This window comes from Alexandromys fortis, unplaced genomic scaffold (assembly GCF_014885135.2).
Source record: "Alexandromys fortis isolate MF-2015 unplaced genomic scaffold, M_Fortis_MF-2015_v1.1 scaffold_24, whole genome shotgun sequence".
Classification (NCBI taxonomy): Eukaryota; Metazoa; Chordata; class Mammalia; order Rodentia; family Cricetidae; genus Alexandromys; species Alexandromys fortis.
In genome coordinates this window covers 12,170,348-12,186,727 of record NW_026067906.1, presented here as the reverse complement: position 1 = coordinate 12,186,727, position 16,380 = coordinate 12,170,348, and the positions used below count along the sequence as shown (strand labels likewise).

Sequence of the window (16,380 nt, the reverse complement as noted above, 5' to 3'; positions counted from 1 at the left end):
GAGTTTTGAAAAGACCGTTCTTATGCAAGCCAAAAATGGTTCACAATGCCGAGAAGATAGATTCATGTCATGTCATGTGTTACTCAATCATAGAGAACTTAATTAAATCTGGGCTAGGATCTATACAAGGCTTAATTGACTTCTGCTTCACCAACTTCCGCAGGTCTCTGGGAACATGTACTCCCTGTTACTCTTTCTGTGGAGGGTTCTTAATGTGAAAATACCCAGCAATTCAGAATTGCTAAAACTTTGCTCTCCGGAGCACTTGAGCCTAGCCACTTAACTTTCTCTTTTCCTTTACCCTTCACAACTAAAGTCACCTGGCTATAATATGGGCATCTTGTAGATATCTTTCCCCTTGTCTTTTCACCTGGATCTCATCCTTCAGTCCTCTAAGGTTGTCTGCCTAACACTGGAATGCTATTCAAAGCTCTACTGACTTCTCTCCAGCCAACCATCAGCCTCTGGCTAACAACAACAAAAATCAAGATGTTTTTAGCCTTAATCTTGAGCCTGGAATCAACAAGTAGACCCAGGGTGAATACAGTTTATTGTATTGTATCAGCTCATCCCTCTGTGGGTCTCCTGCCATGATATCCACATTCCTCCAGTCTGCTGCTTCAGTAAATTTCTTACTTTCATTAGCATTGTTTTGTTGTGTGTGATTATGATCATGGTTGTGCCTGATCAAAGCCTTTGTCTGTCACAAACTACTCCATCCAGAGATCCAATAGCTCTTCTGACAAAGGGGATATAGTACCGAACCTTGAAGTGTGTGGCCAGAGAGCACGCTAAGATTTGATGCCCGACTGGGAGATGTTTCTCCATTTTCATTTTTTCCAAATTATTGAGAAATTATTTGAGTGTTCTTGTCCCTTTGGTTTTGTAAATTCATTTTAGAGAAGACTATTCATCCCATATAATCAACTCTGATAAGTACATTGGATTTAGAGAGAAAATGGACTTTCGTGTTCTCTTAAAAATCAGTAAGAAGAAAAAAATCAGTAAGAAGTTATAAGTTGAGGGCTGTAGAGATAGCTCACTGGTTAAGAGTGTGCACTGCTCTTTCAGAGGATCCAAGATCAGTTCCCCGTACCCAGGCAGCTCACCATTGTCTGGACCTCCAGTTCCAGGGTATCCAACACATCTTCAGGCCTCTGAGGTTACCTGCACAGACCCACATTCAGACATAAACGTAAACACATAATTAAAAATAAAAATCTTTAAAAAATGATAAATTTGGAGAGAAATATTACCACATGGAGTACTTTGGTTGAAAACAGTGATTTGGGTGAGTTTTGAGATGTTCACAGTAGTGGCTTTGCTGATCAAATTAGATTCCTCCCTGAAATACATGTGTCGCTATTATAAATATTTTAGCTTACATTTCCTATTTTTTTTTGATCTTGAATATGTTTACATCTCAGTCTACCACTCCTCTGAGTTAGTCACCAAATTTATCCACTTCTAATATCTTTTAGATTCGCGACAATTCTGTTACTTGTAGAAATCAGCTTAACATTTGGTCATTCCTCCAATCTTTATATCCATTATTCATTTCGCTGAAAGCAATAAACAGTCCATCTCCCTACAGTACTGAACTTACACTGTGATGGTGGACACCTTCTCTTCTTCCTGACTTTAAATAAAACAGTATTTCAACATTATATGTTTGTGCTTTAGGCTGTTTTTCATTTGACCTGCTGTGGATTGAAAGAAATACTCTTTCTGCTAAGTTTTTAACTTGAATGGATGCTTAACTTAAAGGTGTTTTATTCCTGCATCTTTAAAAAGAATTCTATGCTTTCATTGGTACATTAATGTTGAAAATGTTTCAAAGAATTTCTACTACAAAACAACCACACTGTAAAATTTCTAAGATGCTATGGGTTGTGATAAGCCAGTGATTCAACAATGAATCACTTCCTCTCTGTGACAAGCCCAATTTGGTTGTGAAGGTTCCTTAATAAATGACTAGATACTTATGAATATTTTCTTTATAATTCTTGCATTGAATTTAAGGGCTATAACTGCCACACAGTTTTCCATCTTCCTCTGTATACAAAGGAAACTGGAAGTTGGGGGCCTTCTTTTGAAATTTTGGTTGCACTGTATACAATGTGGCTTATTCAATGTTTTAAAATTAGTTGTGAGACAATCTCTATAAAACCACCATGTTCATATTATGTATGTGTTAGCTACTGAATGAATTTCTTTAATGACAATCACTTATTTTCTGTTTTATTCTCTCTTTTAGTTAGGGTTTCTATTGCTGTGAAGAATCTCCAAGACCACAGCAAGTCTTATAAAGGAAACATTTAATTGAGGTCACAGGTTACAATTTCAGAGGTTTAGTCCGTTATCATCATGGGAGGAAGCAGGCAGACATGGTTCTGGATAGGTCTTGGTCAGAAGGCAGCAGGAAGATAACTGTCTCACTGGGCAGGGCTTGAACATATATGAGCTCTCAAAGCCCACCTCCATAGTGACATACTTCCTCCAACAAGACCACACCTCCTAATAGTGCCACTTTAAGCTTATGGGGGCCAATTCATTCCAACAGCTACAATGACTATTTGATACTCCAGTTTTTAAGTGCTTTGCCTGTAGCTATGTTCCATCTAAGACCTATGATGTCTAATGTGTTTTCTTTTCCTTTTCTGCTGGTCGGTCTTTATTAATAAATGTGTAGCTTAGTTGGCTTCTTTTTTTTAAAGACAGGAATATTGGCATCGTTTAAATATGTAATTGTTGGAGCAAGACAACTTGAGGAGTGATTCAGGGGATTAGATATGACAAATCATACAAAGTGATTTGAACACAAAGCAAAGGAAGGCATCAACAAATTTTAGCTGTCATTAGAAGCCCCTCATTATACTTTACTGACCCAATACATATTTTCATAGTCCGAGGCATTCTGAACTGACCTCTTTTGTTCCTTCTATCCATTCCATTCAGAAATGAATGGGAGCTCTCCCTCCACCGATTTCTCTTCTCTGATAACCATGCTGGCCAAAGCTTAAAATCATGGAACATGGTAGGAAGTGAATTTTAAAAAAATCAGTGAATGAGGAAGTGAGCAAACTAAAAGAGTGGATTTCTAACACATACACGGTCCTGTTAAAATTCAAAACTAAGGAGAAAGTTTACATGTGGGAAGAAAGAGTTTGGGGCAGTACAGCAATTAAAATCATATTTAAAAATTGCACTTAAAGAACTGAATTTTCCTCAGAAGCTTAAACTGGGCATAGTAGAATGCCAAAACAAAGTTAACTTTCTGTGTTTTTTTTTTCCTGTTTTAGATATTTATGCCTCGAACCCAGGAGGCATTCTAAAAATATGTATTGGCATGACACTATTTTAGGCAATGCCGTCAAGGTTTTAAGTCCAGTCAAATTTGAGAGTTTTGATTGTGAAGTTCAAGAGTTTTGATTACCTTATTTTAAAAGCTAGAAAAACCAATCAATGTTTTCATCTTGTGTAACTTTTCTCCCTTTTATTAAAACTCCATAAATTATACGTTGAGCATAAATATTTCAGTTATTTTTGCTTTTTGAAATTAAATTGAACTCTTAATTGTTGTGTTTTATTGACAGTTCACATGACTGAGAGAGCAACTCAGCACAGAGCCGGTCATCTTCTCACGCTAGGTTTTATTCTTTATAGACTACTTTAATTGTTATTTCTAGTCAGAAGAAATTTCTAAATACTACAATAAAGACTATTTTCTGAGTAATTAGAACTCAAGATCTGTTTAATTCCCCGTTGCATTTTCTACATTCTTGTCTAAAATTTAAATTTAACATCTACTTTTCAATTAAAAAAGGATATATATATACATCTATATAGCATATAAAATACATGAATATATAGATAGTAGGTATTATAGAAATTGGGACACAGGGGAATGAAGTTAAGGTTGTGTTTTTATTGGGGTTGTTTGCTGATAATGCACATGTATTGTGTCTGTGAGTAGGTATATGCACATGTGAAGACCAAAGTTCAGATCCTCAGCACCCATGACATGGGTGCCGGGGTCGGTATGGAAGTCCACCTATTCCCACCATGTGGGATGTAGAGACTAAGGTTTTCAGAGCATGCTGGCTAACTAGATAGACTCCAGTCAGCAAGCTAGGAGTTTAACTGAGAGGCCCTACCTCAAAATAGAAGATGGGGAACAACACAGGAAGACATCTTAGCCAATCTAGGGCCAACAAACATGCACATGCACCACAAATGTACATCCACACACATGTGAGCACACATGCACTGAAAAGAAAGTGGAACAGACTGAGAAAAAAGTCAACAAAGTTGAAGTATACTTCCACTATTCAGAGAACAAAATCATACATTTGTGTATTTTTATCTTTATTCTTTGTTTGTTCTCCTTAAATGAACATACAAAAAATTAAATTTTCCAATTTTTATAAAATTTTAATTGTCAAGTTAAACTCCTACAAAAAAAAAACTGATAATCTGAAAAGGCATATGCTTATTAAATAAATTAAAGAAATAATTAATTACCTGAACAGAAAGAAACAGGTTCAGATAAACTCACTAGTAAAACTTAACATTGAAGAGTGCCATTGTACATACACAGAGGCTGCTGGATCTCTGAGCTTGAAGCCTGGTCTCTAGAGTGAGTTCCGGGACAGCCAGGGCTACACAGGGAGATCTTGTCTTGTAAAACAAACAAACAAACAAACAAAACAGAGTATTATTTTAACTGTGGTCTACATCTTTTGTAGAAGACAAAAAAAAATACTTTCAAACTCAATCTATTAGGCATTGAATTTTTGCACACAACACCAAAGGCAGGATTCATAACAAAAAGAACTGAGATAAGCTATACATCATTGAAATTAAAAAAAAAAAACTCCTAAGTTGCTGACAAGCAAGAAAAAGACAAAGTATTCTCAAAATCATACTTGATAGTGACTGTTATCCAAAATACGCAAATAACCTTTCAAACTCAAGAATTAATGCTAAACTTGTTAGAAAAAAAAAATGAGCCAAAGACCTTAGCCTCAATAACAAGAGAGGAAGAAAGCATATTCAAAGACACTCTATATCCTAAATCGTCAGGGAAAGGAAGACTAAATGGAACAACTCCACACATGTATTAAAAACTCCAGAATTTGACAACACCAAGTGGGAACAAATCACGTGGAGAAGCAGACATTCTCATTCAACCCTGGCAGGAAGGCAAAGGGTACAAACACACCGGAAAGCTGTCCACCAATTCCCGAGGCCTGTGAGGTCGCTCCTCAGGTCAAGTTACCTGTTGCACGGCATGGCAACCTGAAAGCAAGAATAGCGGAAAGGAAGAAATGACACCCCAAAGTCGTCATCTGACTTATCCACGAGTGCCTGCGCCATGGCACACGTGCTCGAACACACAGCCACATAAACAGCAACAATAAATAATAGCAATTATAATCATATAATAATAAACAATTGTGAACACACTTCTGCCAGAAGACCGATAAGCATTTCTTTGCTTTGCCTGCAGAAGTTGAAAGTCATTTCCGTACAGACATCTTCAGACACATGTTTGTAGCAGCTTTGTTTAGAACTGCCCAAACTTGGAAGCAACCAACATGTCGTTCCTTCAGTGGATAATGGAATAAGTTGTTACACTGAGAAAATGGAATGTCAAAAAGAAATAAGCTATCAGACCCTTAAAAACATGAAGGAAAATTCAGTGTAACACTGCGAGAAAGGCATCATGTGACCAGCTTACGCATTGCATGGCGTCAACTGAACAACATTCTTGAAAACACAAACTGTAAAAAGTGTGCTGCCGAGATGCTGGAGGGAGAGAGAGATGGATGCCTTGGAGGAATTTCTGAGCACAGAAACTCCTCTGTGTAACACTAATATTATTTGCTTTAATAGTGTGTAAATGTAGCAATGAATCATTATACATTTGCTCAAATCCAGAGAATGCACTGTATCCAAAATGAACCTTAATATAAACTATGAAATCTGGACAATGATGTGCCACCATGGGCTCATCAGTTGTAACAAACATATACACTAGTGTGTTTGGTTTGGTTTGGTTTGGTTTGGTTTGGTTTGGTTTTGGTAGTACATCGAAGATTGTTAATGAATGTGGGGAGGGTTTTTCACTTTGTTGCTTTGGAATACAGTCTTATGTAGCCAAAGCTGGTCTTAACTTCCTGTGTGACCTAGTCTAAAAGTCATAATTTCTTTGTATTAGAATCCCGAGTTCTGGCATTATAAAAATATACGATCATGCTTAGCTCCAGTGAAGGATGCTGGAGAAGCCTTCATGTTTTGCAAGGACAGAGATCACATTAGACACATCTGTACTTCTCCACCTACAAATTCCCTCTTAAAGAGCCTATCTTTTATTAAAGAAATATCTAAATAAAGCCAAAAATTACCGTCAATATTCAGTGGCAAGATTGCTTCAGGCAAATTACTTGACTACCCCCCCACACACACACATACACGGTGACTTTCCATCTGTATGGAAATGAAAAGCATTTCATAAAGTTATTATCTGACTGAATTCATATTTTCCAACTATTTAAAATAGCGATAGACAAATTTGATGAGATAAATTTAAAATAATACTCACAAACTGCATTGTAATTTACTGTTTGATAAATCATTCATAGCACTGGGTAGACTTGTTCCTACTTTGTTCAGCTTTTATAGCATCATGGGCTCTAACATATGGGAAGTACTGAAAAAAAAAAACATTTATCAAGATAAGCGAGATGCCAGTAATGGCAGAGCTGCCGAGGAAATGGGGACTTTTCTTTATAATTGATCATTGGATTTGACCACCAACCATTTTTATTACATTAGAGAATATTGCTGACAAACGGGGTGCATGCAAGGGTCAAAACACCTTCCAAAAAGAAAATCGCCTCATTCATATTTGAGAGGAAGGACTATGTGTTGTCTACTGGTCCTTCTCATTCGTTTAATAAGCTGCCTCGGTACATACACCGAAAGAATAAAGGTACGACCAAAATCATCCTGTGTAGGTATACTGCCTTTCATCACTTGAATCAAAGATAATTTTTAACAATTCTATTTATTTATTTATTATGTATACAATAGTCTGTCTGTGTGTATGCCTGAAGGCCAGAAGAGGGCGCCAGACCCCCATTATAGATAGTTGTGAGCCATCATGTGGTTGCTGGGAATGGAACTCAGGACCTTTGGAAGTGCAGGCAATGCTCTTAACCTCTGAGCCATCTCTCCAGCCCTTTAACAATTCTTTATAGTTATGTTTGGATAAGACTTAAAGAGAATTTTCTGTCCCTAACAGAGACAACAATAAAAACAATCACAACTCAATAGATAAAAAAAAAAAAAAAATGAGCTGGATGCTCGTCCCTAACACGTGAAGAATGACTATTTCCCTTTACACAATTATAAGGTATCTTGGACTTGTCAATCACTCAACACTTGGGGTAGAGACTAATGTCTTACCAGGAAACGACGACACGCCGTTCAGTGTCCAAAATGAACTCTAGATAATGCTCAATAAGCATTGTGAAAAACGTACTCGTTTAACTCAAGTCTGACTTGGGTCAAAAAGCAGACAGTGATCATGAATTTTTTTTATCCCCGCCCACTTCCCCCTCCTCCTTCTCTTCCCACTTAAGAGCCCTCTGCCAACCCGTAGATTGGCAGGTCACCGGGGCGGCCTGGCGCATGTGCACTGGCTGGTCTTTGGTGGGTGAGCTTGAAGCTGCGTCTCTCCTTGTCTTTAGTGGGGAGTGTTCCCTCACGTCCCCTGACAATGGGGGGTGTGCTGAAGCTGTGGCTGTGTGAGTTGTGGCTCCTACTGATGGGCTCTGGTTTGAACGCCAACTTCCTGCCTCATGAAGAGGATGTGGACTTTATCAATGAGTACGTGAATCTCCACAATAATATCCGAGGCTCCGTCTTCCCCGCAGGGTCAAACCTGCGCTTCATGGTGAGACCAGAAGGCTGTTTCCCAAACCTCCCACCACCCAGGCCCCTTCTCTAAAGCGTGGGGAAACTGTCGCTCTGATAACATGATCAGTTCCTTGGTTTTACATAGGACCAAATGAGGAAGAAGTAGGGGTACCCCTTGGAGGTGCAAATTTTAAGGGACACCAATTTAAAAATGCTATTTTAATGCAACTGGGTTTTTTTTTTCTCTAAAAACATTAAGAATCAATGCAACCTTATCAACGATCAACCAAGTAACAAAACATAGAGAGACTCCTTGGATCTGAACTAGTAGAAACTGAGACGCTCGGGGTAGGACACATCCTATTTTATTTAAAATTTATTAAAAGATTGGATCTTTTGCCCATTGTAAATGTTTTCCCATTAATTTTGCCTTTAAAAAAACAAAACTTGTGCCGGGCGGTGGTGGCGCACGCCTTTAATCCCAGCACTCGGCAGGCAGAGACAGGNAAAACAAACCAAAAAAAAACAAAAAAAAAAAAAAAAAAAAAAAAAAAAAAAAAAAAAAAAAAAATTGTTTATTAGGTTTTGTTTTTTTTCTTCCTTTTCTTTCCTTCTAGGTTTTCAGGGGTTTTGTTTGTTTGTTTTTATCACTGATTTGATTTTTTGCTCCCAAGGGCTTGTCTTGGTCCCTTTGTTAGGCTGGATACTTCCAGGATCAGAAGGCATGGGGGCCGGAGGACTCTGTAATCAGCAGCCTCTAAATCCAGAGAACTTCAGGGGTCCTACTTACTAGTCAGAGGGATAGTACCCGAGACATACCTAGCCTTGAGAGGAGATATGATTCCTCAAATGCCCAAAGGGTCATTAACTGGTTATTATCTAAAGACACATCGTGATAAAAGAAAAGGACTTTTCTCACTGCCCACCGCCAGTCTAAATGGGTCTCTCGAACTTCTGGGTAGGAAAACGCCCCTCAGGAAAAGTGTTTGTTGTAAAGACTAGAAGTACATAGAGCCTTTCTAAAAGGTAGATTGGCACAGTGGTTCCTTTGGCATTGCCCGCTCTCACCCCTTGAACACAGGCTGTCTGTTCTCCCATTGGATAGACAATCTTGTGTGCTTAACATTCCTATACTTCCCACGGGTTGCCTATCTGGTGGTAGTAAAAATGTTAAATGCGGGGCTGGAGAGATAGCCCGGTAGTTAAGAGCACTTGCTGCTCTTGCAGAGGACTTGGGTTTGATTTCTGCAGACTACTGGAACCCAAGTTCCAAGGGGCTTCTTTGGGCGCACCCGTATGTGCATGCAGGTGAAACATACATGTAAAAATAAAAGTAAACATCTGTGCAGAGTATTGAAACTGTGATAAGGTCTGCTTCCTTGATGCATATGCTTTTGGTACTGTCTTAGAAAAAGCATTACCAAATCCAACTTATTAAGTTTTCCTCCACATTTTCAAAACAACAACAACAAAGCATAATTTCAGGACTTACATTTAGGTCTTTGTTCTGTTTGTGATTAATTTTTGAAATGTTATAAGGGCCTAATTCCGTTCTTTTTGCGTGGATATCCAACTTTCCCAAGACTTAGGTTAAAGTACTGTGTTTTACCCATCAAATGGTCTTGACAGCCTGTGTATAAACCACTTTCCTGTGTGTGTGCAGAAATTTATTGCGGAGCTCTTTATCCCATCCCACAGTCTGCCAAGCCCTCTTCTGAGTTTATTTTCTTTCAGAACTTTTTCTTTAATTCTCTCCAGTGCCCCTTAAGACTCTGTTGGCATTGCTTTTGGTGGGGGCCACACTACTTTACAGAATGTTTGGTGTGGTGAAGGCATCTCAGTGTTATGTCTCCAAGTCCCTGGCCATAGAAACCAGACTTTTCATTACTGTCTTCTTTGATTTGCTTTAGCAACATTCTATGCTTAAAAAAAAAAAGAGCTGGGGCTGGAGAGATGGCTCAGTGGTTAAGAGCATTGCCTGCTCTTCCAAAGGTTCTGAGTTCAATTCCCAGCAACCCACATGGTGGCTCACAACCATCTGTAGTGAGGTCTGGTGCCCTCTTCTGGCCTGCAGACATAACACACAGACAGACTATTATATACATAATAAATAAATAAATATTTTTAAAAAAAGTTCAGTTTGGTTAAGGTTGTTATTATTTTTTAATGTTATCATGACGGATTATGTGCCCAGGTTTTCTGTTCAGATTGTTCGTTGCTAATGTAGATTAATGCGTGTAATTGTGTATACTAATTTTATGACTTCCTGTTTTACTCAAATCATTTCTAAATTTCGCTGTAATCAAAATACATCCCTTAATAATTCTCTCAGTCAGGGTGTGAATAATGAGTTCCAGATTTCTGCTTCCCAGGTAACCTTCATTTCTCACTCTGTAAAGCCTTCGCATTGGCGGTATATGTGTGTTTGTACATATGTGTGCAGGTATACGCGTGTGCATATTTGCTTGTGAGTATATGGAGGCCAGAGGCGATCACACAGCGTCTTCCTTGGATGCTATCAGTTGAATTCTTTTGAGACAGCTTCTCTCATTAAGCTCAAAGTTTATTCTTTTTCTAGCAGCCAGCGAGTGACTAATAGGAAAATAACTTGAAAGGATGTCCAAGTTTTTAAATGTTTCTAAAAACTAATTTCCAAAACCTTTTTTTTAGTAACATTTTACCTTAAAACTTTTGCAGGTTGAGTTTTAGATGTGCACTGATGATTGTCAACTCGAGCTGTCTGTAAAGTAAGAGTTACCAGTGAAACGACAGATTGAGGACAGTGAGAAGGGCGTGTAGAATACGCGGCGCTGGAGAGATAGCTCTCAGTTCATAGTCTCACTCTGTTGTGCTTGAGAGATAAGTCGTAATTGTGTTCTAAAGTAAAATGACTGGCTGCTCCAGATGAGAAAGGAAATTTTAAGATGAAAACTTAATGAATAGAGAAAGTTGTCAGAAAGTTTGTAGGAAAGGAGTTTCAGGTATGCTATAGGTAGATTGCAATTGGATGTATTTATCGACAAGATGTTGGATGAATAAATTAAAATGTCGAAAGAGCTTGACACAAACTTGAGTGTGTGTGTGTTTGTATGTGATACTTGTGTATATGTGTTTGTATGTGTGTGTGTGTGCGTGTGTGTGTGCACATGTACATATGTGATGCTTCTGTGTGAGCCTGCAAGTGCATGCCCAGAGGCCAGCAGAGGCCATTAGGTGTCCCCCTCTCCACTCCTTAAAGATGAGATTTCTCCCTGAATCTAGTGTCGTATATTTTTCAACTTGAATGGAAGCCAGGAAGTCCTAGCAGCTCCTGGCTCTGCCTCCTCAGCACTGGAAATGCAGCATCTTGAGGACCAAATGTACACTGACCTCTCACTTTATATCTGAAAAGAATGTTCTATATATAGTGAATGCTCACCAAATAGCTATTAGATGGATATTTTAATTTACTAGGCACAAAAACCAGAATATTGAAAATGTGTATTGTGATCAAACTGTAAGTGTATATAATCCTGAAAAGACTATAGAAGATAGTATTAGAATGAATAGTTTAATCTCTCACTTGAATATTTCAGTTATAGATGTATTATTAATGGGCCTTTGTCTTAGGAAGTAGTCCTTTCATTTTTAATGGCATGAAAAGAAGATTTTTCTACAAATATTGCTCAGAAAACAAAAAGCAGAAAACACGTAAATAGTAAAGAATTTTTCCAAGAGAGAAAACAAGAAAAGATATTAGAGCATTAAAACAACATGATTTTTAACTATCTTGTTTTCTCTGGTTTTTGTATGTGTTTATTTTCAGACTTGGGATGTAGCTTTATCACGTACGGCTAGGGCATGGGGGAAGAAATGTCTGTATCAGCGTAATACTCATTTAGACAAAGCCTACGAGTCCCATCCCGTGTTTAATGGTATCGGTGAAAACATGTGGGTTGGCCCTGAAAATGAATTTACCGCAAGCATCGCCATCAGAAGTTGGCAAGAAGAAAAGAAAAGTTATAATTTTCAAAACGACACTTGCCTTGAGGATGAAAACTGTTCCCATTATATTCAGGTATCTGATTTGTATATGGTCATTAAATTAGTAGATTTCTTAATTCCTTTGCCTAGTTTTCTGCTTTAAATTTATAAACTCAAATGATAAAATTACTCCTTTGTCTTAAACGCCTGCCATTCCATCTCTTATGGGAAGAATACAAGAAATAAAAGTTGTCTGCATACCTGAAGATCAAGGGGGTTGTTCCGAAACTAGCACATGGTAGAAATGCTGGGGAGACTCTTAAAGAAGATAGTTTACAAATTGTTGACCATGAGCAAGCATAAAAGATGTCTTAATGCCCACAGATCAGTAGGTAGACTGTAGCTAATCGGCTGACTTCTAGTGTTATTTCCACCACCCATGCCCAGAACTCCAGATGTCCTCCTTATTCTCTAAAAAGTCTCAATCACCTTTAATTTTATGTACCCATTTCTATTATTTTACACAGTAACCGAAACATGAAGAACAGAGACCTTGTCTTTTTACCCACATATTCTCACAACATGACTCTGCTCAGTTTCTTCTCAGTTTACGTCAGAAATTAAAAGATTTTGAATGAACATGAATTTGTTTAAAACATGACATGATCTCAATCAGCTTACATCATATTCCATTTAAAACATAATTTTGAAATTATGGCTTTGAACTCCACTCTTTTTTTAACAAATGAATTCTTCTAAGAATTTTTGATCCATTCTTTTTTATTAGTTCCTCCTTATTATACATAGCAAGACTAGACTCCTTAATATAATTTTAATCCCCATCCTGTTACTATACTGTTTCTCTTCTGTAATTCAAGCCTCCAAGACATTCTTGTCCCTTATACTGGACCTGCTGGACTTTGCTTCAACTCTTATATTTTATTATATTATTTTGTTATTTTTGCAGTAATGGGAATAGCTCCCAGGGCCTCACACATGTTACTTGGCAAGTGGTCTCATTTAGATTTTTTTAAATATTTATTTATTTATTATGTATACAATATTCTGTCTGTGTGTATGACTACAGGCCAGAAGAGGGCACCAGACCTCATTACAGATGGTTGTGAGCAACCATGTGGTTGCTGGGAATTGAACTCAGGACCTGTGGAAGAGCAGGCAATGCTCTTAAACCTCTGAGCCACCTCTCCAGCCCCTCACTTAGATTTTTTTTGTCTCTTTTCTTTAATATGTCACTATATATCTTCAATAATTAAAATTTTACAACAACATAAGTTGGTTAAAAATTAAGTAGGAGATAGAAATGGTTCCCCTTCCCCAAAATGAGTCAAAAGAACTTTCTTCTTACTTGAAATTTTACTAATATTTGAGATTACACAGAGAATTTCTGGAATGTCTCTCATTGTTCCAGTCCTTTCCCCCTTGTAATTCAGGGTCTGATTCTCTGTAATAGGGAACAGATCTCCTCTAGGTCTTTCCTAATGGAAGCCCATACTTTGTTTCATTTTGTGGTGCAGCTTCCTCTATAAGAGGAAAGACAGATGCTGGTGCATTGTTACTCTCACCTCTTCCTCCCTGCCTGTAGCCCTATTATTTCTCTTTTCTCCCTGTTGCTAGAAACTTCCACCTCTACAAAACTCTTCATCTTCTCTCTCTGATCTTTCTTCCTGACTGCCAGAGACGTAAAACTGTCCAGTTTAATCGGGTATTGGCAAATTGCCTCTTCAGTGGTGATTTCCACTGGCTTAGAGCATTGTCCTGCATTAGTGTTCTTCAGCCGTTTCCATCATAAGAAACTAGGAGGATGTTGACGTAACGACATTTGGGAAATGCTCCCCGAGTCCATGACAGTGCTTTGCCTGGGTCGAAAAGCAATTTTGGATCATGCTTGAATTTCTTGGTTAAGAATTCTGTGCGGATGGAATAGAGTATGTGTCGTGTAAGTACTGCTAAATGAATTTTACATTGTCTTGGACATGCTTGTTTCAGCTTGTTTGGGACAACTCCTACAAAGTTGGTTGTGCTGTTACTCCATGCCGAAGAATTGGAAATATCCACTTTGCAGCACTTTTCATATGCAACTATGCACCAGGGTGAGTGATTTTTAAAGCAGTAGTCCTTACTTGTGATGTGTGTTTGAAAAGAACTCGGCAGCATTACCCTCTGACCTCCACAGGCACCCCATGGCACCCCATCTATGTGTGCATGTGTATGTGCACGCACACAGCAATAACTAAATAAGCAAAATTTAATGTTTAAAATTGTCTGAAGTTGTGTGAACTTAGCACATCTGAGGAGGGGGTAACTATGGTTAGAGGTTGAGGTGAAGAGTGGGTGTAAGTAGACAAAACCGAAAAAACGATGCCATGTTAAAGATCCTGGAATTGATTTGGGGAGCGGCAACGTCATTGGAAGCTCATAAGCAATTGTCTGCCATGATCTCATTTATACTTTGTAAAGAATGGTTTATTTTTATTACTCTAGGCGCTCCGTAGAGTGTAGACTACAGAGAGAGCATGTGCAATCAGGGTAACCCCTTAGTGCAGACACACACGGTGGTATCTGGAGTAGGGGCTTAGCACATGGACTGGCTTTCTACCGCTGCACACTAAATAGCACAGATACAGTGCTTATGAACAGCATTCCCTTGCTATCGAGACTCTTAGGTCATGAGTTCTGCCACATAACGGCTGGGTGCAGTGCTTAGGGCCTCCGAGACAAAAATCAGTGTGTCTCCTACGTTATCAATGGGGGCAATCTGTTCCAAACTCCTTCAAGCTGAATTCATCGAGAATTCAGTTCCTTGAGGCTTGTTGGACTCAAGGTTCCCATTTGCCTCCTTAATGTCAGCCAAGCATGTCTCTCATCAGCTAAAAGCTCTGTATTCCTTGATACATGTCACACACACACACACACACACACACACACACACACACCTATCAGGTAAGCAAAAGCCAAGCCTCATACTTCAAATGTTTGATTTCTCTACTGTAATCAACCAAGGAAAACTCTGCTTTTAAAACATGCTAGTGATTAGCTCAAGCTCACCTTATTCCAGGTGAGGAAATTATGAATAAAATCCATAGTGTTCAGTGTCCCAAAACTTACATATACAGAGCTACAGGATCTTGTGGGTTTTTTTTTTTTAGCAATCTATCATACTATTTTTAAAGAACATTTTTATTAACTTTTTGGTGATTTCATACAGTGTACCTTGACTACCTTACTCTCACTGCAAACCCCACCTCCTTCCTCCCTCCACTTCCTGTGCTATTTATTTGTTTATAGAAGAGACTCTCACAGCAGCTGGCCTGGCCTCTGGCTCTTACAGTCGTTCTGCTCCCTTTCTCTGAAGTTCCCTGAGCCTTTAGTTAGAGGTTGCGTTGTAAAGGTATTAAATGGGGGCAGGTACCCTATAGTCAGTTGGTTTCTGCATTTTGACCAGTTATGACTTTCTGTAATGGTCTCTTTATCAGGGTTCTATAGAGCAACAGAACTTACAGGATGAATAGATAGATAGATAGATAGATAGATAGATAGACAGACAGACAGACAGACAGACAGACAGACAGATAGATAGATAGATAGATAGATAGATAGATAGATAGATAGATAGATAGGTGGTTTGTTGGAATATCTTATAGGCTGCAGTCTAGCTAATCCAACAATGGCTGGCTGTGAATGGAAGTCCAGGAATCCAGTAGTTGCTCAGTCCACAAGCCTGAAACTCTCTGCCGCTTTTCAACATATGCTAGAATTCCCCAAAAAGCAGGCTCTTATGCCAGTCAAGGAATGAACGTGCTAGCAAGCAGAGGGCAAGCATGCAAAAAGCAAAAGCTTCCTTTTTCCATGTCCAGCAGAAGGCGTAGCCCAGATTATAAGTGCATCTCCCATCCCAGGGTCCAGATCAAAGGTGTGCATCTTCCTACCGCAAAGGTCCGAACTAGAAGTGGATTCCCCCACTTTAAGCCGAGCAAAAGCATATCACAGGTGTAGCCTCCCTTTCTGGTTTGCAGTTCATTCTGGATGGAGTCATATTGACCACCAAGCACAGGCATCATAGTCTCTTTCTGCTGCCTAGAAAAGCTTCTTTGGTGAGAGTGAAAACCGCACTTTTCTGTGTGTGTAAGAATAACTCTTTAGACTGCGCTGAGAAACGACCCTGATTTAGGCAAGTGACAGCAGTAGGCTCTCCTGAGTTCCATGGCCTTGCCAGCCATAGGAACTCAGTGCACACTTCTGGCCTGGACTCCTTCCTGTCAATCAGGGCTCAGCCCAATTAGGTGGCTGCTATTGGACACCGACGTTAGTCACTTAACAGCATTGTGGCCGGGCAATGGTGGCGCACGCCTTTAATCCCAGCACTCGGGAGGCAGAGGCAGGCAGATCTCTGTGAGTTCGAGACCAGCCTTGTCTGCAGAGCTAGTTCCAAGACAGGCTCCAAAGCCACAGAGAAACCCTGTCTCGAAAAAC

General features: G+C 39.0%; 1 protein-coding gene across 1 annotated transcript in view; it reads left to right on the top strand.

Annotated features, from left to right (window-relative positions):
- Positions 1–35: 35 nt before the first annotated feature.
- Positions 36–16,380, top strand: part of Glipr1l2 (GLIPR1 like 2) — a 23,494-nt gene continuing 7,149 nt past the window's right edge. The window contains exons 1-4 of the mRNA XM_050135510.1: positions 36–177; positions 7,758–7,963; positions 11,732–11,983; positions 13,897–14,000. Of these exons, the coding sequence (XP_049991467.1) occupies positions 36–177; positions 7,758–7,963; positions 11,732–11,983; positions 13,897–14,000 (704 nt within the window). The remainder of the gene's footprint in view (positions 178–7,757; positions 7,964–11,731; positions 11,984–13,896; positions 14,001–16,380) is intronic.